We start from the raw sequence: 24,588 nt of genomic DNA on the forward strand, positions 1-24,588 counted from the left end.
GGACCCTGGAGCTGTGAAGCATTGATGCTAACCACCATGCTACCGTGAGGCCCTGATTAATAATTCCCCCGTGAAGCATCTATGGACATTTTACTAAAGGCGCTACATAAATGTAAGTTGTTAATATTGAAAACTTCTGCCTGACCTCTTAAAACAGTTTGGATGAGGACATTCCCCCTGTCTGCAATGTGTTGGAATATGGGATTCAGGCCTCTGACTCAGGATCCCAACTTTGTGAAATTGGCTGTGCACTGTCGATTTGCTGTTCAATGTTAATTAAAACCAGAAACAGTTTCTGTTTGGGAAGGAATTGGTGCTTCAATTTCAATGGTTTGCTTTGCCAGTTGTTGAAAATTCTTCAAAAACCTTTGAAACCACAGTAAGGTCTGCATCAGGCACAGCACCAAATGTGAAGAGTCGCTGCAATGGGCTTCTGATTTCAGGGGAAGAGGGTAGTGGAGGAATTGAAACTTTGATGGAGATGTTCAAAATCAAGACTGGTTTTGATGGTGCAAAAAACTGTTTCCAGTCGCTGGAGATTCAGAGGGACACAGATTTAAGATGACTGGGAAAAGAACCAGAGGTAACATAAGGAAACAATTTTCCACTCAGCGAGTTGCTGTGATCTGGAATGTGCTGCCCAAAACGGCGATGAAACAGATTCAATAATAACTTTCGAAATGGAATTAGAAAAATATTCTAAAGGGAGAAGTTTGCAGGGCAATAGAGAAAGAGCAGCAGAGTGGGACTAGTTGAATAGCACAAGCTATGACGGGCTGAATGGCCTAATTCTGTGCTGTATCATTCCACAAAGCTGGTTATTACCAATCAATGAAAGGAAAATTGGAGTGGGGAGGAAATTCGAGAGGAGGGGGGAAATTAGCGGAGAGGGAGAGCGGGAGAGAGGTGGGAAAATGGAAGAGGTAAAGAGTTAGGGGCAGCAGGTGTTCAAAGGGGAGAGGTGGTCAATCAGGAGGAGAAGGAATTGGGAAGGGGAGATCGGGAATGGTGAGGTCAGGGGTTGAGGAAATCAGCGGAAATGGATGATCATGTGAGCATGATTTGTGCTCTTGGCAGAGACCAGTTTTACATCGTCTTAGTGAAATTTAACAGCAATATTCTCTCTTAATAGGAATAAATGGAAGTTAAAATCAGATGTGTCCCATCTCAAATAGAATATTTTGCAGGGGGTGGGGGGTGTTAGGGGTTGCAATGCACACAAAGGAAAATAGCTTATTTCCAAACATTTAGGTGTTGCTCTTGAATTGACCCCATTCTCTCATTTAATCCTAACACAAGTTAAGAAATAAAAGGTTATTGCGATGAGAATGTGTTAGAAGCAGACCAGACTTTGAGCTTATTGTGTATGTCTAAATTCACAACAAAATTAGCAAATGTAGAAAGCGGAGTGGGGGGGGGGGGGGGGGGGGGGGGGGACGTGGAACAGGTTTTCTAATTAGCGTTCGATGAAAGGTCATTCAGCTGAAACACTCACTTTGTTTCTAACTTTACAAATGCTGCCTGACCCGAATAGGTTCAGTAATTTCTACTTTTGTTGCTAATTAGTAGATGTTTAATACTTTCACACCAAGTTATTACCAGCCTGCCTGAAGCCAGACACTGACAAAGTAAAACTGGGTGATTAGAAATCCATCTGAATAGTCGGAGATGTTTACGTGGCATCGTGTGGAAGAGGTCTGAGTCACGACAAACACATGGAAGAGAGATTGGACTAGACATGGCCCTTTTTTTGGCATTTCTCTTCAGACGTAATCTGGATTGATGGGATGAAAGTGTCAATTCTCCACGGGCTGTAAGAGTCTAACGTGGAATGGGCCAACCTCAGTCCAGTTCCAGTTGCTGCAGCCCGAGATGCAAAAAGTTTTCCACTCTCCAGCTGTGACCTCCCTCCTCTGGAAAATCACTGAGGGATGATTTCCAGATAGTTGAAGGCTTATGTACGTCGATTGAAAGACACAACATACCTGGTAGCTCTTCATAAATCTCATCATCGGGCTCCTGGCCAATATTGGCTGTCGGATGACTCTGATGTAATCTCAGATCGACAACTCCTGCATCTACATCATCGTATGGCTCCTCCTGCAGCCCTCCCATATTCGTCACCTCTTCCTCCTCCTCCTCCTCCTCCACTGGTATGAAGTTAGAATTCATGTCTGTGAACAAAGGAGGACAGTAGATTTCTGTGCTGTATAGTGGTTTAAAATGTTCAAAGGTTTTATGGGGAAATCACAGAATTGTTACAGCACAGGAGGAGGCCATTTGGTCCATTGTTCCCATGCTGGCCCTAAAATGAGCAATCCTCCCAGTGCCATTCCCCACCCTTTTCCCCATAACCCTGCACATTCTTCCTTTGCAGATAATAATCCAATTCCCTCTCGATTGCTTTGATTGTACCTGTCTCCATCAGAGTCTCAGGCAGCGCATTCCAGATCCTAACCATAGAACATAGAACAGTACAGCACAGAACAGGCCCTTCGGCCCTCGATGTTGTGCCGAGCATTGTCCGAAACCAAGATCAAGCTATCCCACTCCCTGTCATTCTGGTGTGCTCCATGTGCCTATCCAATAACCGCTTAAAAGTTCCTAAAGTGTCCGACACCACTATCACAGCAGGCAGTCCATTCCACATCCTAACCACTCTCTGAGTATAGAACCTACCTCGGACATCCCTCCTATATCTCCCACCCTGAAACTTATAGATATGCCCCTTGTAACAGCTACATCCACCCGAGGAAATAGTCTCTGAACGTCCACTCTATCTATCCCCCTCATCATCTTATAAACCTCTATTAAGTCGCCTCTCATCCTCCTCCGTTCCACTGGCAGGGTTAAAAGGTTATTCCTCGTTTCTCCATCGCTTTTCTTGCCAATTAACTTAAATCTGTGGCCTCTTGTTCTCAAACCTTCTGCTAATGGGAACCGTTTTTTCCTGTCCATTTTGTCCAGACCCCTCATGATTTTGAATACATCTGTCAAATCTCCGCTTAACCTACTCTTCTCCAAGGGAAACAATTCCAACTTCTCAAATCTATCGACTTAACTGAAGTTTCTCATCCCTGGAAGATCTGGGGAGCGAAGAATGAAGGGACATGACCTGTTAGGTAATTCAAGAGCAAAATCAGGAAGCACTTTCCCACCCAATCGATAGCAGAAATCTGAAGTTCTTGAAGGTGGGATGAGATAGAATGGGAGAGAATTCCAGGCAAAAGGACACATGCAGCTGGAGGCACCAGTGGTGGTCCGATTTAAACCGGGAATGTACCTTTGCTTCCCTGATAGCCCGGCCGGCGACAAATACTATTGGCGTGGAGGGACTCAAAGCCCCCGAAGACTGAGTTGTGGCTTGCGGACATGTCAAGTTTCCTGGGTATGGAAAAAATTAAGTTCGCCTTGAGGGAATCTGTACAGGGGTTCGCCCGGAGGTGGCAACCATTTATTGACTTCTTTGCGGGAGAGTGAGCGTCAGCAGGGGGTGGGGGGAGGGGGTCGGGGGGTAGAGTAGAGTAGAGTAGGAGGGATAAAATGGCAGGTAGTACCGGTGGGAGAGGAGCGGGCTTGTGCAGTATGTTACGATTGAAGTATTGAAAGTACATGGATGTTTGCACATTTTTGCCTTTTTTCTGTTGATGCCTGTAACTGTTTACAAAGCCAAAAACTACCTCAATAAAATTGTTTATTAAAAAAAAAACCGGGAATGTATAAAAGAGCAGAATTAGAGTAATGAAGCAATTTTAAAGGGTTAGTGAGTTCGACGAGGTAGGGACGGGTGGGTAATGGAGGGATTTGGAAACAAGAATTAGTGTGTTAAAATTGCGATGTCACCAGGCTGGGAGCACAGGGCTGACATGGGGCTTGATGTGAAGTAGGACACCGGCAGGCAGGTTCTGGTTGAGCACAGCTTTATCATAGAATCATAGAATTTACAGTGCAGAAGGAGGCCATTTGGCCCATCGAGTCTGCACCGGCTCTTGGAAAGAGCACCCTATCCAAGGTCAACAGCTCCACCCTATCCCCATAACCCAGTAACCCCACCCAACACTAAGGGCAATTTTGGACACTAAGGGCAATTTATCGTGGCCAATCCACCTAACCTGCACATCTTTGGACTGTGGGAGGAAACCGGAGCACCCAGAGGAAACCCACACAGACACGGGGAGAATGTGCAGACTCTGCACAGACAGTGACTCAAGCCGGGAATCGAACCTGGGACCCTGGAGCTGTGAAGCGATTGTACTAACCACAATGCTACCGTGCTGCCCTTGCAGAGGTTGGAAGGTGGGAAATGAGCAGGAGTGGACTGGAATAGGCCGGTCTGGATGCAACAAGGGCATGGATGAGTTTTCATGTGCCCAAATCAGCGATACAATGGGATGGTTCCCGCTGAGAGGGAAGGAGGAGAACCACAGTAACTGTTTGGTGTACCCTCTCGGGACAGAAGCATTTCCCAAGCAGCGTGGTCACAAGCTTACAGATTGGATCTTTGCTCAGTCACACTGTCCAATTCCCACTACAGAAAGCAGCGGCCATGCAAAGTCTGAAAAATATTTACAGTCAAGCTCAGGCTAATAACACTCCAAATGATTTTACTGCAATAAAACAGAAGCAAAAAATCAATATGTTTCTCAACCGCATTGACACGAAACACCCCATAAATTTAATTTGTATCAACCTGTGCTGCTCTTTTGAGTCAGCTCCGGGTTTATTTCTTTGACTTTACATGGATTCCGTTTGATTTAATTCGGCAAAATCATATCAGAAAACGCTGTCTGATCAAAGTATTCTGGACAAAGGGAGTGAGTGTTTCAGTTTTTCAATTAATTTGCCTTTTTCTCACAGGTGTTTTTTTCACCTGATAATTATCACACAGACAGGTTCACGTCCGAGTGTAGCTTTAAATTGCAGCAATGATAATCATGCTGGTCTTAAATCAGAAATGTCAATAATCAACCAGAGTCTTGACCAGGTAAGAGAAACAAGACCCATACTGTTTCTAAGGCACGTGGGGGTGAGCCAGGAGCTGGAGTAATTCCAGGCCGGAATCATTTTAATTAAAGGCTGTCTTTGGTTCCTGATTTATAGATCATAGACTATGCAGTGCAGAAGGAGGCCATTCAGCCCATCGAGTCTGCACCGGCCCTTGGACAGAGTACCCTACTTAAACCCCACACCTCCACCCTATTCCCTTTATCCCCGAAACCCAATAGCCCCACTTAATCTTTTTGGACACAAAGGGCAATTTATCACAGCCAATATACCTAACCTGCACATCTTTGTACTATGGGAGGAAACCGGAGCACTCGGAGGAAACCCACGCAGACACGGGGAGAACCCAGCGGGGAATCGAATCTGGGACCCTGGAGCTGCGAAGTAACTGTGCTAACCACTATGCTACCGTGCTGCCCATTCACTGCTGTAAGAACTACCAGCATTACAGTGTGCACTGCTGTCCTCCAGTTCTACAATCCTCCTCCAATTCTAACGTATCACTGATTTAAATCACTTTATCATTGGTGGCCTTGCCAATAGCTGCCTGGGGCCCAAGCTCTAGAATTCACTCCCTGAAACTCTTCACCTTGCTACCTCCCTTTCCTTCTTTACAATGTTTCTGAAAACCCACACCTTTGACCAAGTTTTTAATCAGCTGCCCTCATACCTTATGTCCTTATGCAATTCACTGATAAATTTCTTTCTATGAAGCACCCAGAGATTTTTTTTACAATGTGAAAAGTGATATATCAATAGAGCAGCATGGTGGCGCAGTGGTTAGCACTGCTGCCTCATGGCGCCGAGGTCGCAGGTTCAATCCCGGCTCTGGGTCACTGTCCGTGTGGAGTTTGCACATTCTCCCCGTGTCTGGGTGGGTTTCACCCCCACAACCCAAAGATGTGCAGGGTAGGTGGATTGGCAACGCTAAATTGCCCCTTAATTGGAAAAAATGAATTGGGTAGTCTAAATTTATAAGAAAACAAAAAGTGTTGTACAAATAAAAACATTTGTGCTATTATTTTACAGAATAAAAGAGGAAAACGTTACTCTGACATTGGAGAATAAGCCACCTTAAACTCCAGCTCGCTCAAGAATCACAATCTTACAGCACAGAAAGAGCCTCTTAGTCCACCTGTGCTGGCCATCTGATTCGTCCATTCCTCCCTTGGCCTTTCCTTATAAGCCTGCAAACCTTTCACCTCAAGCATTTATTAAATTCTCGACTGAATGTTAACGTTGAATTTGCTTGCACTGCCGCATATGGCAGCACATTCCACTAAGTCACAGCGTACAATAAATTCTCTTCATCTCTCCACCGCCCCCCCCCCCCCCCCCCCCCCCCCCCTCCCTTTTTTGCAAGCATCTCAAATCTGTGCCCTCTGGTTACCTGGACCTTATTACAAGTGGAAACACTTTCTCCTTATTTACTCTATGAAACCATTCGTAATTTTGAATAGTTCTATTAAAATTTCCCTTAACCTCTCTCCCCGAAGGAGAACAATTGCAGCCTCTCTAGTATCATTCTAGTAAATCTCTTCTGCACCGTCTCCAAGGCCTTGACATCCTTCTCAATATGTGCTGCCCTGAACTTGGCACAATACTCCAGCTGGGGCCGAAGCAGTGATTTACAATAGTTTACTGTTAACTTCCTTGTTTTTGTCCTCTGCCTCTATTTATTAAGCAAAGGATTCTGTGTGCTTTACTGGAAGGGGACTAATGGCAGTAGAATGATCATCTCCGAGATTAAATGTCTGCAAAGGAAAACATTGGGAAAAGAAGATGAACTGCAGGCGTGATGGGGCGAGGTATTTCCACCAGAAATTGTTTTTAATTAGCAACAAACTTCAAACTTTTATTACTTTAATTAGTGGAACGAGATGTTTAATTAGAAAGTGAATTTTTCAGCACTGACTAATATTCAGCTCACTGGGGTTTTGAAGCAGAGATGGACTATGCTCATTTAAAATTTAATTGAAAAGTAAATGTGATTTGAAATAAAATTACAATTTTTAAAAGAACCTGAGAATGCAGGTATGATTGATTTAAAACATGTTGAAGGACATTGACAGATGGAAGTATTGCTGTTTATAAAAGCAAGCTGGTTCTCCTTGGTGTTACCCGAGGACTGATACAGTTTGGTGATGTCAGCCAGATAGGTACATTCTGAGGTTCAGTGGCGATGAGTAATTACTTTTCGATTTTGCTGTAGAATGGAACCAGAATCTCCCCTCCCCTTAGTGGGAGAACTCTGATAACTAAGGTTACCATAGCAGCTTTTCCCCATTCTATCGTTCCATTCGTAGTGGAGGCTACCTGAGTAAAGATGTCATGCTGTAATGATGCCTTTGTGTGGGTACAGTTGTTGTAGCAACATTCTGGGCAGGAGAGTGAAATCACGGCGCGACTCGTTTAGATAGAAAAGTTCCATTACAGATGTAGATGGGGGAATACAGAATGAAAAATTTAAAAATGATGACAGACAGTGGTTAGAATGCGGAACTCTCTACCACATGGAGTGATTGAAATCAATACTATAAATGCAGTTAAGGAGAAGTGACAGAGGGACAGGAGGTAGAAGAGAACAGCAGGACATGCTGATAGAATGAAATGAAGAATAATGGGAGGGGGCTGGTGTGGACTATAAACGCCAGCATAGATAAGGGCGGCAAGGTTACACAGTGGTTAGCACTGTTGCTTCACAGCGCCAGGGTCCCAGGTTCGATTCCTGGCTTGAGTCACTGCGCGGAGTCTGCACGTTCTCCCTTTATCTGCGTGGGTTTACTCCGGGTGCTCCGGTTTCCTCACACAAGTCCCGAAAGACGTGCTGTTAGGTGAATTGGACATTCTGAATTCTCCCTCCGTGTACCCGAACAGGTGCCGGAGTGTGGCGATTAGGGGCTTTTCACAGTAACTTCATTGCAGTGTTAATGTAAGCCTACTTGTAACAATAATAAATAATAATAAAGATACATTGGACCGAATCGCAATACGCAATTTTAGAAAGAGGATTGTCTGTTCCAATTATTTCCATGCGCTGGTCCACTTAATGACTTTGGAGTCAGTGTAATAACCTGCACTGACCACTTGGGGCTGACCTGATCGATTTCCAGTGTGGCTCGAGGAGTACGAGCTCCCCCGCTAACTGGGCTATTACCAAATATATATTTGAGAGAGAGAGAGCGAGAGAAAGAGAGAGAGAAAGAGAGAGGAACCGGTGTAGACTGACCGGCCCCTTTGTAAATAGTACCTGATATAAATAAATGTCTTCTTTAAGTTATTTGTCTGACTCTCTTCGCTTTTATTAAAATCAACTCCCCATGTGCTGTCCACCATGGGACTGATTGGTGTTTGTTTTCTAAAAGTGTTTTGCTGCTATTTGTTGACGCTGACTGTGTGAAGCTGTATCTGGGTCAGAGGGACATGTGGCTCATTAATCAGACACCGAGGGCTGTTCGGAGCAAAGACAGACTTTGGAAAACTGTAGCATTGAAGTGACAGACTCTGAGGCACATTGCTACCCCAGCAAGGGGAAACTACACCACAGCTACTGCACACCTGGGACAACACTCCCAGCAATAAACAAAGTTTTGCATTCCTATAGCGCCTTTCAAGACCTTGTGATGTCAAAAAATGCTTTACTGTCAATAAAGGCACCGTTAGAAATGGAAACATGGCAGCAGGTTTGTGCACAGCAAGCTCCCACAAACAGTAATGTGATAATGACCAGATAGTCGGTTTTATAAGGATGTTGCTTGAGGGGTAAATGTTATTTTTTTTAAAGTTTAGAGTACCCAATTAATTTTTTCCAATTAAGGGGCAATTTAGCATGGCCAATCCACCTACCCTGCACATCTCTGGGTTGTGGGGGCTAGACCCACGCAAACACGGGGAGAATGTTCAACCTCCACACGGACAGTGACCCAGAGCCGGGATCGAACCTGGGACCTCGGTGCCGTGAGGCAGCAGGGCTAACCCACTGCGCCACTGTGCTGCCCATGATGAGGGGTAAATATTGGCCAGAACTTCCTTGGATTATGTCCAGCAGAGGGCAGGCAGGGTTTAATGTCTCACCCAGGAGATGGTACATCCAATCATTTAGCACTTCCTCAATATTAGCACAGGGATTGTCAGTCTACTTTCTTGTGCTCAAGTCTTGAAATGAGACTTGAACCCCCAACCTTCTGTCTCAGAGGCACCAGTGCTACAAACTCAGCCACAGAAGCTACTGATTGACTTGAAAAGTCCGTGTCAGGTTGGGCCGGTTTGTGTGGAGTGGCATGGCTGGTGTTTATCTCTGACCGGGTGTGGCCCCACCCACACCATAACCAACAACTCCGCACCTCTCACCCCACCATTGGTGGCCATTCCATTACCTGCCAAACTCTGGAACTCCCTTCCCAAACCTTTCTGCCCCTCTACCTCCCCCTCCTTGCAAGACTCTCTTCAGAAGCCAACTCTATCCAACACCACTTAATCCATCCGCTTTGACTTGGCACCTGTCTCCCCGCCCAGCGCTGAGGGTCTGTGCGATGATTCTCTGTGTTGAAAGAGTTGAGCAAACACAAGCTGTTGTTTATAGATTGACGCATTTTTGTGAAGTGCAAACACCAGCTGTGGTATTCCTTGGATAAGTAAGCACACTATAAGCTGAGAATACAGGTTGGTGCATTGGAGTTAGAGGGCAAACATGGAAGTTGAATGGAAAGCAAAGTGGCAAAGAAGAGTTGGATAAAAGAATAGTTACTCTGATTGGTGCAAGGTAGAAAGTGGTGTCACAGTGGGCCTGAGTGTCTTGGGCTAGATATAGACGGGATGGTCAAATGGGCAGAAAAGTGGCAGATGGAATTTAATTCTGAGAAGTGTGAGGTGATATACTTTGGAAGGAGTAACTTAACAAGGAAGTATTCAATGAATGGCCTGACACTGGGAAGTTCTGAGGAACAAAGTGACCTTGGCGTGTTTGTCCATAGATCTCCGAAGGCGGGAGGGCAGATTAATAGGGTGGAGAAAAAGGCATATGGGACACATGCCTTTATCAATTGAGGTACAGATTACAAAAGCAGGGAGGTCATGTTGGAGTTGGAGAACTTTGGTGAGGTCACAGCTGGAGAACTCTGTGTAATTCTGGTCACCACATTATAGGAAGGATGTGATTGTACTGGAGGGAGTGCAGAGGAGATTCACCAGGATGTTGCCTGGGATGGAACGTTTCAGTTATGGAGAGAGGTTGGATAGGCTTGGGTTGTTTTCTCTGGAGCAGAGAAGACTGAGGGGCGACCTGATCGAGGTGGACAAGATTATGAGGGGCATGGACAGGGTGGATAGGGAGCAGCTATTCCCCTTAGTTGAAGGGTCAGTCACCAGGGGATGTCGGTTCAAGGTGAGCGGCAGGAGATTTAGGGGGGATTTGAGGAAAATCTTTTTACCCAGAGGGTGGTGATGGTCTGGAACGCACTGCCTGGGAGGGTTGTAGAGGCGGGTTGCCTCACATGCTTTAAAAAGTATCTGGTTGAGCACTTGGCAACGTCAAAACATTCACGGCTATGGGCCAAGTGCTGGTAATTGGGATGAAGTAGTCAGGTGCTTTTCACAGGTCGATGCAGGCTCAATGGGGTGGAGGGCCTCTTCTGCAGTGTGCGATTCTGGGAGGGAAGCAGGGTGGAAACTTTCTTCTGTGTTTCTTTGCTCTGCATCATCCTTAATACTGACACTGTGGGGCCTGTGCCCTCACTGTCAACAACCAGAGACATTTTTAAAAAGGTTTGTGAGCTGCTCAGGAAAAGGTAATTGGATGTGGGTTTTTTTTTCAAAAATAGATTTTTAATGAGGCCAGATGGAGAATTAACGCCAGCCTGTTTGCAGCCAGTCCCCCAAAATCCACTCCCCAAACATTCAATGTTCTCCTTAAAATGTTGCTGCGGTACAATATCTTCAGTGTGTTGCAGATTTTAATATTTTTTCACTGCTGCGGGGTGGGGGTGGGGATGGGGGGGGGGGGGGGGGGGGCTGTTTAGCAGATTATGGCTTTGGGGGGGTCTGTTTAGCAGGTATGGCTTTGGGGGGGGGGGGGGGCCTGTTTAACAGGTATGGCTTTGTGAGGGGGTCTGCTCAGCAGGTACGGCTTTAGCGGGGGGTCTGTTTAGCAGGTATGGCTTTGTGAGGGGTCTGCTCAGCAGGTACGGCTTTAGCGGGGGGTCTGTTTAGCAGGTATGGCTTTAGGAGGGGGGGGGGGGATGAGAGGGTGTTCCGTTTAGCAGGTATGGCTTTTGGGGGGGGGGGGGGGGGTGTTCTGTTTAGCAGGTATGGTTTTGGGGGTGGGGTCCGTTTAGCAGGCATGGCTTTGGGGGGGTCTGTTTAGCAGGTATGGTTTTGGGGGTGGGGTCCGTTTAGCAGGCATGGCTTTGGGGGGGTCTGTTTAGCAGGTATGGCTTTAGCGGGGGGGGGGGGGGGTCTGATTAGCAGGTATGGCTTTAGCGGGGGGGTCTGTTTAGCAGGTATGGCTTTGTGGGGGGGGTCTGTTTAGCAGGTATGGCTTTAGGGGGGTCTGTTTAGCAGGTATGGCTTTAGGGGGGTCTGTTTAGCAGGTATGGCTTTAGGGGGGGGGTCTGTTTAGCAGGTATGGCTTTAGGGGGGGTCTGTTTAGCAGGTATGGCTTTGTGGGGGGGGTCTGTTTAGCAGGTATGGCTTTAGGGGGGTCTGTTTAGCAGGTATGGCTTTGTGTGGGGGGGTCTGTTCAGCAGGTATGGCTTTGTGGGGGGGGGGTCCGTTTAGCAGGTATGGCTTTGTGGGGGGGGTCCGTTTAGCAGGTATGGCTTTGTGGGGGGGGGGTCCGTTTAGCAGGTATGGCTTTAGGGGGGTCTGTTTAGCAGGTATGGCTTTGGGGGGGCGGGTCTGTTTAGCAGGTATGGCTTTGTGGGGGGGGGGGTCCGTTTAGCAGGTATGGCTTTGTGGGGGGGGGGGGGGTCCGTTTAGCAGGTATGGCTTTAGGGGGGTCTGTTTAGCAGGTATGGCTTTGGGGGGGGCGGGTCTGTTTAGCAGGTATGGCTTTGTGGGGGGGGGGTCCGTTTAGCAGGTATGGCTTTGGGGGGGCGGGTCTTTTTAGCAGGTATGGCTTTGTGGGGGGGGGGTCCGTTTAGCAGGTATGGCTTTAGGGGGGGGGGGTCTGTTTAGCAGGTATGGCTTTAGGGGGGAGGGGGGGGTTTGTTTAGCAGGTATGGCTTTGGGGGGGGGGGGGGTCTGTTTAGCAGGTATGGCTTTAACTTTAAGGTGATAGCTCCTCTTTTTCCAACAGAGGAACCAGCTTCATCTGCTCACACCTCACTGGCTTTCCAGCACCTTCTGGTATTTGCCCAGCCAGAGTTGACAGCCCCAAAGCTCGCTCCAGTGCGCCACATTGCTGCCCCATGTTTCTATTTGCGGCGGATTCCAAAAGTAGGGACCGTGAACACAAGTTAGTTGTCCAATCGGGAGAAGATTGGGCAGTTGGAATATGCAATTTGTTACCACAGGACGTGGCTGAGGAGAATGGGTTCAAGGCTTTGAATACAAAACCAAACAATTAAGTGTGAAAGGTTTGCTGAAAAGACTAAGATGAGACGGATGGAACAGAAGGGGTCTCATGTGGAGCATAAACACCAGGACAGACAAGTTGGTTTGTTTCTGTGCAATTCTGTCTTACTGACTGAAATCTGACACAGAGCCACAGAAACTGATTTTATGTCAGGTGACCAAAAGCTTGGTTAAAGGTGTAATATTCCGCACGGAGCCTACAGGGTGGGAATGCTCGACTTCCCTGAGGTCCTCGCGGAGTACGAGCTCCCTCGCTAGGGGCGGAGTATCTCTATTAACCAATATATAAAACGTCGGCCAGTAATGTGCCAATCAGAGAGGAACACAGTTGGGAACTACCAGGTGGTCTATATATTGTTTGTGTAGGTTAAACTTTATTCCTGATTTTGCTCAGGGTGGACACCCCGTGACCTTAATAAAAAAAGGAGCATCCCAAATGCGGAGAGAGAGGTTTAGGGCGGGAATGCCAAGCAGCTGATACCTCAGCCGCCAATGGTGGAACCACCAACATGGTGAATGCTCAAAAGGCCAGAATTAGAGAGATGTGGGAGGGGTGCGGGGGTGGAGGGGTGCGAGGCTGGAGGGGTGCGAGGGTGGAGGGGTGCGAGGCAGGAGGGGTGCGAGGGTGGAGGGGTGCGAGGGTGGAGGGGTGCGAGGGTGGAGGGGTGCGAGGGTGGAGGGGTGCGAGGGTGGAGGGGTGCGAGGGTGGAGGGGTGAAATGCTGGAGGGGTGCGAGGGTGGAGGGGTGCGAGGCTGGAGGGGTGCGAGGGTGGAGGGGTGCGGAGCTGGAGGGGTGTGAGGGTGGAGGGGTGCGAGGGTGGAGGGGTGCGAGGGTGGAGGGGTGCGAGGGTGGAGGGGTGCGAGGGTGGAGGGGTGGAGGGGTGCGAGGGTGGAGGGGTGGAGGGGTGCGAGGGTGGAGGGGTGGAGGGGTGCGAGGGTGGAGGGGTGCGAGGGTGGAGGGGTGCGAGGGTGGAGGGGTGCGAGGGTGGAGGGGTGCGAGGGTGGAGGGGTGCGAGGGTGGAGGGGTGCGAGGGTGGAGGGGTGCGAGGGTGGAGGGGTGCGAGGGGGGAGGGGTGCGAGGTGGAGGGGTCTGGAGGGTGGAGGGGTGCGAGGATGGAGGGGTGCGAGGGGGGAGGTGGAGGTGCGAGGGTGGAGGGTGGTGCGAGGTGGAGGGGTGCGAGGGTGGAGGGGTGCGAGGGTGGAGGGGTGGAGGGGTGCGAGGGTGGAGGGGTGCGAGCGTGGGGGGTTGGAGGGGGGGGGGGGGGTGGAGGGGTGGAGGGGTGCGGGGGGGAGGGGTGGGGGGGTGAGGGGGTGGAGGGGTGGGGGGGGTGGGGGCTGGGGGGGTGGGGGGCTGGGGGGGTGGGAGGGCTGGGGGGGTGGGAGGCGGGGGGGTGGGGAGGGCGGAGGGTGGAGGGTGGGAGGCGTAGCGGATGTGCGAGGGTGGAGGGGTGCGAGGGTGGAGGGGTGCGAGGGTGGAGGGGTGCGAGGGTGGAGGGGTGGAGGGGTGCGAGGGTGGAGGGGTGCGAGGTGGAGGGGTGCGTGGGTGGAGGGGTGCGAGGGTGGAGGGGTGTGAGGGTGGAGGGGTGCGAGGGTGGAGGGGTGCGAGGGTGGAGGGGTGCGAGGGTGGAGGGGTGGAGGGGTGCGAGGGTGGAGGGGTGGAGGGGTGGAGGGGTGGAGGGGTGCGAGGGTGGAGGGGTGGAGGGGTGAGAGGGTGGAGGGGTGGAGGGTGGAGGGGTGCGAGGGTGGAGGGGTGGAGGGGTGGCGAGGGTGGAGGGGTGGAGGGGTGGAGGGGTGCGAGGGTGGAGGGGTGGAGGGGTGGGGGGGTGGAGGGGTGGAGGGGTGCGGGGGTGGAGGGGTGGGGGGGGGGGGGGGGTGGAGGGGTGGGGGGGGTGGGGGCTGGGGGGGTGGGGGGCTGGGGGGGTGGGAGGCTGGGGGGGTGGGAGGCTGGAGGGTTGGGAGGCTAGCGGAGTGCGAGGGTGGAGGGGTGCGAGGGTGGAGGGGTGCGAGGGTGGAGGGGTGCGAGGGTGGAGGGGTGGAGGGGTGCGAGGGTGGAGGGGTGCGAGGGTGGAGGGGTGCGTGGGTGGAGAGGTGCGAGGGTGGAGGGGTGTGAGGGGGTGGAGGGGTGCGAGGGTGGGAGGGGTGCGAGGGTGGAGGGGTGCGAGGGTGGAGGGTGTGGAGGGGTGCGAGGGTGGGGGGTGGAGGGGTGGAGGGGTGCGAGGGTGGAGGGGTGGAGGGGTGCGAGGGTGGAGGGGGGGAGGGGTGGAGGGGTGCGAGGGTGGAGGGGTGAGGGTGGAGGGGTGCGAGGGGTGGAGGGGTGCGAGGGGGGAGGGGTGCGAGGGTGGAGGGGTGAAATGCTGGAGGGGTGCGAGGGTGGAGGGGTGCGAGAGGGGGGTGCGAGGGTGGAGGGGTGCGGAGCTGGGGGGTGTGAGGGTGGAGGGGTGCTGAGGGTGGAGGGGTGGAGGGTGGAGGGTTGCGAGGGTGGAGGGGTGCGAGGGTGGGAGGGGTGCGAGGGTGGAGGGGTGGAGGGGTGCGGAGGGTGGAGGGGTGGAGGGGTGCGAGGGTGGAGGGGTGAGGGGTGCGAGGGTGGAGGGGTGCGAGGGTGGAGGGGTGCGAGGGTGGAGGGAGTGCGCGGGTGGAGGGTGTGCGAGGGTGGAGGGGTGCGAGGGTTGGAGGGGTGCGAGGGTGGAGGGGGTGCGAGGTGTGGAGGGGTGCGAGGGGGAGGGGTGGTGCGAGGGTGGAGGGGGTGCGAGGGTGGAGGGGTTCGCGGAGGGTGGAGGGTGCGAGGGTGGAGGGGTGAGAGGTGGAGGGTGCGTCGGGAGGGTGGAGGGTGCGAGGGTGGAGGGGTGCGAGGGTGGAGGGGTGGATGGGGTGCGAGGGTGGAGGGGTGCGAGCGTGGGGGGTGGAGGGGTGGGGGGGTGGCGGGGTGGAGGGGTGCGGGGGTGGAGTGGTTGGGGGGGTGAGGGGTGGAGGGGTGGGGGGTGGGGGCTGGGGGGGTGGGGGGGCTGGGGGGGGTGGGAGGCTGGGGGGTGGGAGGCTGGGGGGGTGGGAGGCTGGAGGGGTGGGAGGCTAGCGGGAGTGCGAGGGTGGAGGGGTGCGAGGGTGGAGGGGTGCGAGGGTTGGAGGGTGTGCGAGGGTGGAGGGGTGGAGGGGTGCGACGGGTGGAGGGGTTGCGAGGGTGGAGGGTGGTGCGTGGGTGGAGGGGTGCGGAGGGTGGAGGGGTGGAGGGTGGAGGGGTGCGAGGGTGGAGGGGGTGCGAGGGTGGAGGGGTGCGAGGGTGGAGGGGTGGAGGGGTTGCGAGGGTGGAGGGGTGGAGGGGTGGAGGGGTGGAGGGGTGCGAGGGTGGAGGGGTGGAGGGGTGCGAGGGTGGAGGGGTGGAGGGGTGGAGGGGTGCGAGGGTGGGGGGTGGAGGGGTGCGAGGGTGGAGGGGTGGAGGGGTGGAGGGGTGCGAGGGTGGAGGGGTGGAGGGTGGGAGGGGTGGAGGGTGGAGGGGTGCGGGGGGGGAGGGGTGGGGGGGTGCGGGGGGGAGGGGGGGGGGGGTGGGGGGGGGGGGTGGGGGGCTGGGGGGGTGGGAGGGATGGGGGGGGGTGGGGAGGCTGGAGGGTTGGGTGGCTAGCGGAGTGCGAGGGTGGAGGGGTGCGAGGGTGGAGGGGTGCGAGGGTGGAGGGGTGCGAGGGTGGAGGGGTGGAGGGGTGCGAGGGTGAAGGGTGCGAGGGTGGAGGGGTGCGTGGGTGGAGAGGTGCGAGGGTGGAGGGGTTGTGAGGGTGGAGGGGTGCGAGGGTGGAGGGGTGCGAGGGTGGAGGGGTTGCAAGGGTGGAGGGGTGGAGGGGTGCGAGGGTGGAGGGGTGGAGGGGTGGAGGGGTGCGAGGGTGGAGGGGTGGAGGGGTGCGAGGGTGGAGGGGTGGAGGGGTGGAGGGGTGCGAGGGTGGAGGGGTGCGAGGGTGGAGGGGTGCGAGGGTGGAGGGGTGCGAGGGTGGAGGGGTGCGAGGGTGAGGGTGCGAGGGTGGAGGGGTGCGAGGGTGGAGGGGTGCGAGGGTGGAGGGGTGCGAGGGTGGAGGGGTGCGAGGGTGGAGGGGTGCGAGGGTGGAGGGGTGCGAGGGTGGAGGGGTGGAGGGGTGCGAGGGTGGAGGGGTGGAGGGGTGCGGGGGTTGGAGGGGTGGAGGGGTGCGGGGGTGGAGGGGTGGGGGGGGTGGGAGGGTGGCGGGGTGGGAGGGTGGCGGGGTGTGGGAGGGTGGAGGGGTGGGAGGCTGGGGGTGTGGGAGGGTGGAGGGGTGCGAGGGTGGAGGGGTGCAAGGGTGGAGGGGTGGAGGGGTGCGAGGGTGGATGGGGTGGAGGGGTTGCGGGGGGTGGAGGGGTGGAGGGGTGCGGGGGGTGGAGGGGTGGGGGGGTGGGAGGGTGGCGGGGTGGGAGGGTGGCGGGGTGGGAGGGTGGGAGGCTGGGGGTGTGGGAGGGTGGAGGGGTGCGAGGGTGGAGGGGTGCAAGGGTGGAGGGGGTGGAGGGGTGCGAGGGTGGAGGGGTGGAGGGGTGGGAGGGTGGAGGGGTGGGAGGGTGGAGGGGTGGGAGGGCTGGGGGGGTGGGAGGGTGGCGGGGTGGGAGGGTGGCGGGGTGGGAGGGTGGCGGGGTGGGAGGGTGGAGGGGTGCGAGGGTGGAGGGGTGCGAGGGTGGAGGGGTGCGAGGGTGGAGGGGTGCGAGGGTGGAGGGGTGCGTGGGTGGAGGGGTGGAGGGGTGCGTGGGTGGAGGGGTGCGAGGGTGGAGGGGTGCGTGGGTGGAGGGGTGTGAGGGTGGAGGGTTGTGAGGCTGGTGGGGTGTGAGGCTGGTGGGGTGTGAGGCTGGTGGGGTGCGAGGGTGGAGGGGTGCGTGGGTGGAGGGGTGTGAGGGTGGAGGGGTGTGAGGGTGGAGGGTTGTGAGGCTGGTGGGGTGTGAGGCTGGTGGGGTGCGAGGGTGGAGGAGGTTACAGAGAATCGAGAGGGGTGAAGGCCACAGAAGTATTTAAAAACAACAATGGAAATGTTAAAATGTCGGCTTTGGCAGACTGGTGTCACTACAGGTCAGTGAGTAAGGAAACTGGCAGCTGGGTTTTGGACGAGCTGAAGTTTACTCAAGGTGGAAGATGGGGAAGAGAGAGAGAACTGGAAGAGTTGTGTTTGGAGGTAACATCGGCATGAATGAGGGTTTTAGCAGCCGATGAACTGACACAGGGGTAGAGACAGACAATGTTCCTGAGATAAAACCTGATTTCTCAAAGGTGTTTCATGCAACCAGACTTGCTAAAAGCTCCATCTGTTGCATCAGCTTGTCTACTGTGCTGAACACACATGTGGACAGGAGTTGGCACGACGATGTTGAGCAACAAGATATGGGAGTGCACACTCTCCAGTTATCTTGGAGCTAACCTTCTTTGCCTCCCTACAAAATTCCACAGCAGATAAATATATATTTACCTTTCAGCACAAAGGAGATGTGATCGACCCACTCTTTGGCTTCCCGATGGCTCGATGCAGTGAACTGGAAAGAGGAAGCATTATTTATCAGATGGGAACAATCGGCGTCTCCTCCACTGTGTTTCAGCACAATTTTACAAAGTAACATTCCACAACTGAAATTGCAAGACACTAAAACATGGGCAGACACATCAAATAATATACAACATGTAACAATGCAAAGAACTAAAAATCGTGACTTAGTTTTCTATTGCACATTTCACAACTTCAGGATGACCCAAAACCAATGGCATACTTTTGAAATATGGTCACTACTGTGATGTGGGAAATATAACAGTCAATTTGTACACAGCAAGATCCAGAAACAGCAATGAGATATGACCTGATAATCCGTCTCTTTTTAATGTCTGTTGAGGGGTAAACATTGGCCAGGATACCAAGGGGAACTGTCATAATCTTCAAAATAGTTCCATGGGATTTTTTTTTGTTTAGGTAGATCGCATAACACCACTCCATCCTCCCATTTCCCCCACCCACATCCCAACTACCTGACCATCCCATCTGTTCTATCTTTCAATTAGATCAATTTGTATCTTAACTCCATCTACACATCTTGGTCTTGTAACTCTTAATGTTCTCACCTGACGTCAATCTCATCAACCTCAATCCTTTTGGGCCTCAGCTCCACAGCCTTTTGCAGGGAAATCAGATCCAGATTTCCGCTATCCTTTGGCCAAAGAAAATAACAAGAGATAGGAGTAGGAGGAGGCCATTTGGCCCATCGAACATGCTCCACATTCAATAGGATCATGGCTGAGTTTTCATATCAGCTCCATTTTCCCGCACTTGATTCCCACCGTTCTCAAAAATCTATCGATCTCAGTCTTCAACATATTCATCGACTTGAGCATTCACAGCTTTGTGAGGGTAGAGAATTCCAAAGATTCACAAGCCTCCAAGTGAAGACATTGCCCCTAATCTGAGACCTGAATGGCCAACCCCTTCTCCTTAAACATTGACCCCTAGTTCTCGACTCTCCAGCCACGGGATGAAGCCTCTTCACAGATAATCAGTCAATCCTTTTCAGAATATTATGTATTTCAACAATGGAACATCTCATTTTTCTAAACTCCAAAGAATCAAACTTCAATGGCCCAATCTACTCAAACTCTCCTCACAGGGGAATCCCTCGAAGTTAAGGAGAATTGCTCCTCCAGTAAGGAGACCCACCCCATGCACAATACTCCAGGGTTGGTCACATCAACACCCTGGGCAAAGAAGAATGTTTCCTGACCTCACCCCTGAATTGTTACAAAATTGTTCATGGGATAGAGTCGTTGCTGGCGAGGCCTGCATTTACTGCTTCGCCTTCAGAACGAGCTGCTCTCGAACCGCTGCAATCCATGTGGTTTGGGCACACCCACAGTGTTTTTAGGGAGGGTACATCAGAGCTTTGACCCAGAATAGTGAAGAAACGGCGATTATGTTCCCAATTGTTCTTGATTCATGCAGCAGAGAAAATAGTTTCTCTGTCTCTACTAATCCCTTTATCACTTTAAAGACTAATGAGATAACCTGTCAACCTTCTAATCTAGACTCAAGGGAACAGAAGTGAAATTTGTGTAACCTGGCCTCACAGTTGACCCTTTAATTTGTGGTTTCTTTATGAGGGTAAAATTCTGGGAAGGGGAGAGACAGATGGACGATACACTTAATGTACGATAATTTGATCTTTAAACTTTCATCCTATTATTGCACTTGCATTAGAGATGATGCTAAATACCCAGCACTGTGCAGAAATGCTTCTTTGCACATAGATCCCATTTTTAAAAAAGTTAAACATTCAATTAGGAAGTTAGCCCATATTCTGAAATAATATACACCTTCACCAGCAATGTATCATTACGGTGCCTGTCCTTCATTCCAGCTAATAATCACACTCACTATAAACCTAATTATACACAATTTAGAGACTCTCGAGGAGGCGCCAGAGGAATCTGATATTGTGGTAGGGAATGCACTGAGAATCTAATTCAGTGCACCGAGGATCATCCCAGTGCATGTATACAGGTCCGCCACAGAGACAGCTTAGCAGACACAAATTCCAACTTGTTTATTTAAAATCGATTTGGCTTTTAACGGGGAGCAAGTGCCAGAGGAGCAGAAGACTGCAGGGAAGAATGCGATGGAGATGGAGAGAGAGATCCCCACAGATATGCGTGCAGCAGGAACTTATGGAGAAGGTGACACAGGGGGAGGGTGGAGGTGGTACCGAGTGCCCCCTGCCTGAGGGAGGAGGGCACAGGGATCAGTCTTTCACCAGGATGCTTTCGTGTCACTCCTACCTGGGAAGGAAGAGAGTATCCTTTATGTGGTCCCCGCCATTAATCGTTTCAGCGTAACCAAATCACGATTTGCATCTAAATAGGGCATTTAACACAGTAAAAACATGCCAAAATGTTTTACAGGAGCGACATCAGATAAAATTTGACATTGAACTAACAGCAGCACAGAAGGAGATATTAGGGCAATTAACCAGAAACCTTGTCAAAGAGGCAAGTTTTGAAGAGCATCTTAAGGGAGGCAGAGAGGTGACATGAATAATGAGTCTGTGTCTCAACTTTATTTTAATGCACACTGGGCACAAATATTTAACTATTATCTTAATCTCACACCATTACCATTATCTAGTTCCACTAGATAATAGGTGATGGGGTTGATGAGCATTATGGTGACCATCTTTTTTTTTGTTGAAAATATTTTATCAAGGCATGTATAATTTTAACAGCAAATGGTGACCATCTTCTTTGTTTATTCGCTCATGGGATGTCGGCATCGCTGCCGGGTCAGCATTTATTGTCCATCCCTGAGCCATTGTTGTGGCTCTTGAGTCACACGTTGGCCAGTCCAGGTAAGGATGGCAGATTTCCTTCCTAAAGGAGGACCAGATGTGTTTTTACGACAATGGTTTATGGTCACCTTTTAGACTTGTAATTCCAGATTTTTATTGAATTCAAATTTCACCATGTGCCATGGGGGGATTCGAACCTGGGTCCCCAGAGCTTGACTCTGGGTCTCTGGATTACTAGTCTAGCGGTAATACCACTACGCCACTGCCTCCCCAGGCCCTTAACTGTATTCAAAGCTAGTAGTGAATAACAGCCATCTGTTATTTGTCATGACTTGATGCAAAACAGTCTCACCACTGAGACAGGTCACATATTCAAGCCCTTCCCCATGTCTTGATCACATATTCCAAGCTGACGCCCAACTGCAGTACTGAGGGAGTGCTGCACTGTCAGACGTTCCAGCTTTCAGGTGAGATTTTAAACTGAAGCTCTGCCTGCCCTCTTGGCTGGCTGCAAATGATCTCCTGGCACTATTTCAAATGTGAGCACGGGAGATTTCCTTGCTGCTCTGGTCATTATCTAATTGCTATGTGTGGGAGCATTTCCAACAACGGTTGAGGACTCTGGGTCTGTAATTGTTGGGAGTTTAGAAGGATGAGGGGATCTTATTGAAACTTACAGGATACTGTGTGGCCTGGATAGAGTGGACGTGGAGAGAATACTTCCACTTGTAGGAAAAACTAGAAGCAGAGGACACAATCTCACACTAAAGGGACGATCCTTTAAAACAGAAATGAGGAGGAATTTCTTCAGCCAGAAGGTGGTGAATCTGTGGAACTCTTTGCCGCAGAAGGCTGTGGAGGCCAAATCGCTGAGTGTATTTAAGACAGAGATAGATAGGTTCTTGATCAATAAGGGGATCAGGGGTTATGGGCAGAAGGCAGGAGAATGGGGATGAGAAAAATATCAGCCATGATTGAATGGCGGAGCAGACTCGATGGGCCGAGTGGCCTAATTCTGCTTCTATGTCTTATGATCTTATGGTCTAACAGAAACTATTCTTAACACCTGCTTGGGTTGGCTATAAAAAGCACAAATGAATGTTCTGAGATTGTGAAAAGGTCCACAAATGCAGGCCTTATTTCATCCAAATATTTTGAAGCTGCTAAATTAAACACTTTCACCTCCAGATCCTCACAGTTCCAAAGACATTGTATGAAACAGGGGAGTTCATACCTGATACACCTTCTTTTCTGAACTAATGACCTCAAAGCAGGCATTCTTCTTGGGATCTTTCCGGAGGTTTGAAACCAGGTAAGCATCATAGAAATAAAAGGCCCCTCGCTGCTGCTTATCTGCAAGAAACCAAAGAAATACACTGGACCAAAAGTCGGGACATTCGACAAACAACGTGGAGCTGGAACTGCATTGCCTTTTTAAAAATTCTTTCAACAGGATTTGGACATTGGTGGCAAAACCATTATTCGTGACCCATCCCTAGTTGCCCTTGACAACTGAGTGGCTTGTTTAGCTATTTCAGCACACTGCTGAGAGTCTGGAATCACACTCAGGCCAGACCAGGGGGAGGGTGGCAGATACCCTCCCATGAAGGACATTAGATGAGTTTTTGCAATCAATAATAGTTCTAACGGTCGCCATTACTAAGATTAGCTTTATATTGCAGATTTTGTGATTGAATTTAAATCTCACTAGTTGCCCAGTTTCATAGCGTTAACCTGGGCCTCTGGATTATTCGTCTAGTGACATTACCCCAACATCATCATCTCCCCACATTCAGAGTTCCACGGTGAAAACTCAAGAGGTCTACAAACAGACAATAGCATTCTATCTCAAAGTGGTTAACTCTTTCTTGCCCTTAGAAATGGCTAAACGAGCCATTCAGTTGCACAGAAACCTCAGGGCGATGAATGTCTGCCTTTCCAGAGACGCACGTATCTTGTGAATATGAAGATGTGTATCCCTGGTCAATGTAAAAGGGGGTCTAGAGATCTGAATTTCAGCGGCAGTTCAGTGTAGAGGACCACAAAGACATTGCAAAGATTGGTTCTGATACCTTTCTCGTTGCCGTAGTAATAGAACATATTTGTGTTCAACACACAGAAACGCCTCTGCCACTCGGAACCAAAGAAACTGTGATCTAAAGAAAAATAAACGGAAGAGCAGTCGAAATTTAATTCTCAAAAAAGATCGAGTTTAGAGATGTTAAAATGAACTTTCACATTCTTCCCGATCACCCCCTCCCATCTCCCAACTCCATTCCCCACTCCCCCACCCTCCACCACCTCTCCCCACCCTCCACCACCTCTCCCACCCACCCCAACACACCCAGTCTGCTGATAGCGTATGAATATTGTTTGAGGACAGGATCAGGACTGATTTTGATATCCTCCCATAACAACAATTTGCATTTATATAGCGCCTTTATTGTAGTGAAACATCTCAAGGTGCCCACAGGAGCATTATCAAATAATCAACAGGTTTAGGGAGGAATCTGGGACAGCCGAAGGCTCAGCCTCCAAAGATGGAGCGATTGCGATGGGGGAGGCGCACAAGGTCAAACTGGAAGAGCGTGAAGATCTTGGTGGGGCTGTGGAGGTTTCAAAGATCACGGAAAGTACTGAACATGAGGATGAGTTCTATTTTCAACTAATGTGTTGCTGGACTGGGTGCCAACATAGGAGATGGTGGCTGAATGGGACCCTGAATGAGTTAAGATGTGGGAGTAGCAGAGTTTTGAATGAGCTCAAGGTGGAAGATGGGATGTCTGACAGGACACTGCTTGAATAGTCAAGTCTGGAGGTAACAAAGGTATCACTGAAGGTGAACAGTCTGCTGACATATCCAGTCAAAGTTGACCATGAAGAATATGGGCTTGGATGAGGAATTTGAGGTTTCCTGGCAATCTGGAATTGATCACGCCCCAGACAAAAAAACTTGGGCTTGGGAGTTAGAACATTCATTAAATATATTCTCCGGCACTTTTTCAAAGAAGAGCCAGGGAGGTCTCTGTTGTGATCTGGCCATTTTTTATCCCTCAACTGATAATCATTACCTATTCTCTGCTCATTATTACATTGGCTGTGGAAGCTTACTGTGCATAATATGTGGGGTGAATTCTCCCCCCCCCCCCCCCCCCCCCCCCACCCCAGGTAGGGAGTTTAGAACATGTCACAATCTCAAAACAAAGGATTGACCATTTAGGACTGAAACGAGAAGTTTCTTCACTCAGAGGCTTGTGGCCATTCAGTCGTTTAATAAATTCAAGATCAAAATCAAATGTTTTGGGGCCCCGAGGAAGGAAATCAAAGGGATGTAATGGATTTGCTGCAAGGAAATGGAATTGATGCAGAAGCTCAGTTATTGAAAGTTGGAACAATCTCAGAAGGCTGACTGACTCCCTCTCCGAGTTTGTAGCTCAAACTTTCTGCCATGTTTGTCCAAGTGACTGGATAAAGCAGGCATTGTCAAACTCAGGGTCGCGACCCACGGGTGGGTCGCAGGCAGGTGTTGGGAGGGTCGCAGAGCCGCCCGTCATGGCGCTCCCGATCGCGCAACTCCGCGCACAACAGCCGTAGCAGCTGGCTTTTAATAATGCCGGCAGCGAGCAGCCTTCAAAATGGTCAGGAACAGATAAAACGATTTGGCCGCACTGCGCATGCGTGCGTGATCATCGGAGTGCATGCGCAGTGTGGCCGCATTTGTTT

General features: G+C 51.2%; 1 protein-coding gene across 3 annotated transcripts in view; it reads right to left on the bottom strand.

Annotated features, from left to right (window-relative positions):
* Positions 1-24,588, bottom strand: part of LOC119954415 (src kinase-associated phosphoprotein 1-like) — a 511,846-nt gene that overhangs the window by 166,162 nt on the left and 321,096 nt on the right. For all 3 annotated transcript variants that reach the window (XM_038779618.1, XM_038779616.1, XM_038779617.1), the window contains 4 exons: positions 22,938-23,021; positions 22,100-22,218; positions 18,015-18,078; positions 1,986-2,174 (listed from right to left, as the gene is read on the bottom strand). In XM_038779618.1, the coding sequence (XP_038635546.1) occupies positions 1,986-2,174; positions 18,015-18,078; positions 22,100-22,218; positions 22,938-23,021 (456 nt within the window). The remainder of the gene's footprint in view (positions 1-1,985; positions 2,175-18,014; positions 18,079-22,099; positions 22,219-22,937; positions 23,022-24,588) is intronic.

Source organism: Scyliorhinus canicula, chromosome 19 (genome assembly GCF_902713615.1).
Source record: "Scyliorhinus canicula chromosome 19, sScyCan1.1, whole genome shotgun sequence".
NCBI classification, from domain to species: domain Eukaryota; kingdom Metazoa; phylum Chordata; class Chondrichthyes; order Carcharhiniformes; family Scyliorhinidae; genus Scyliorhinus; species Scyliorhinus canicula.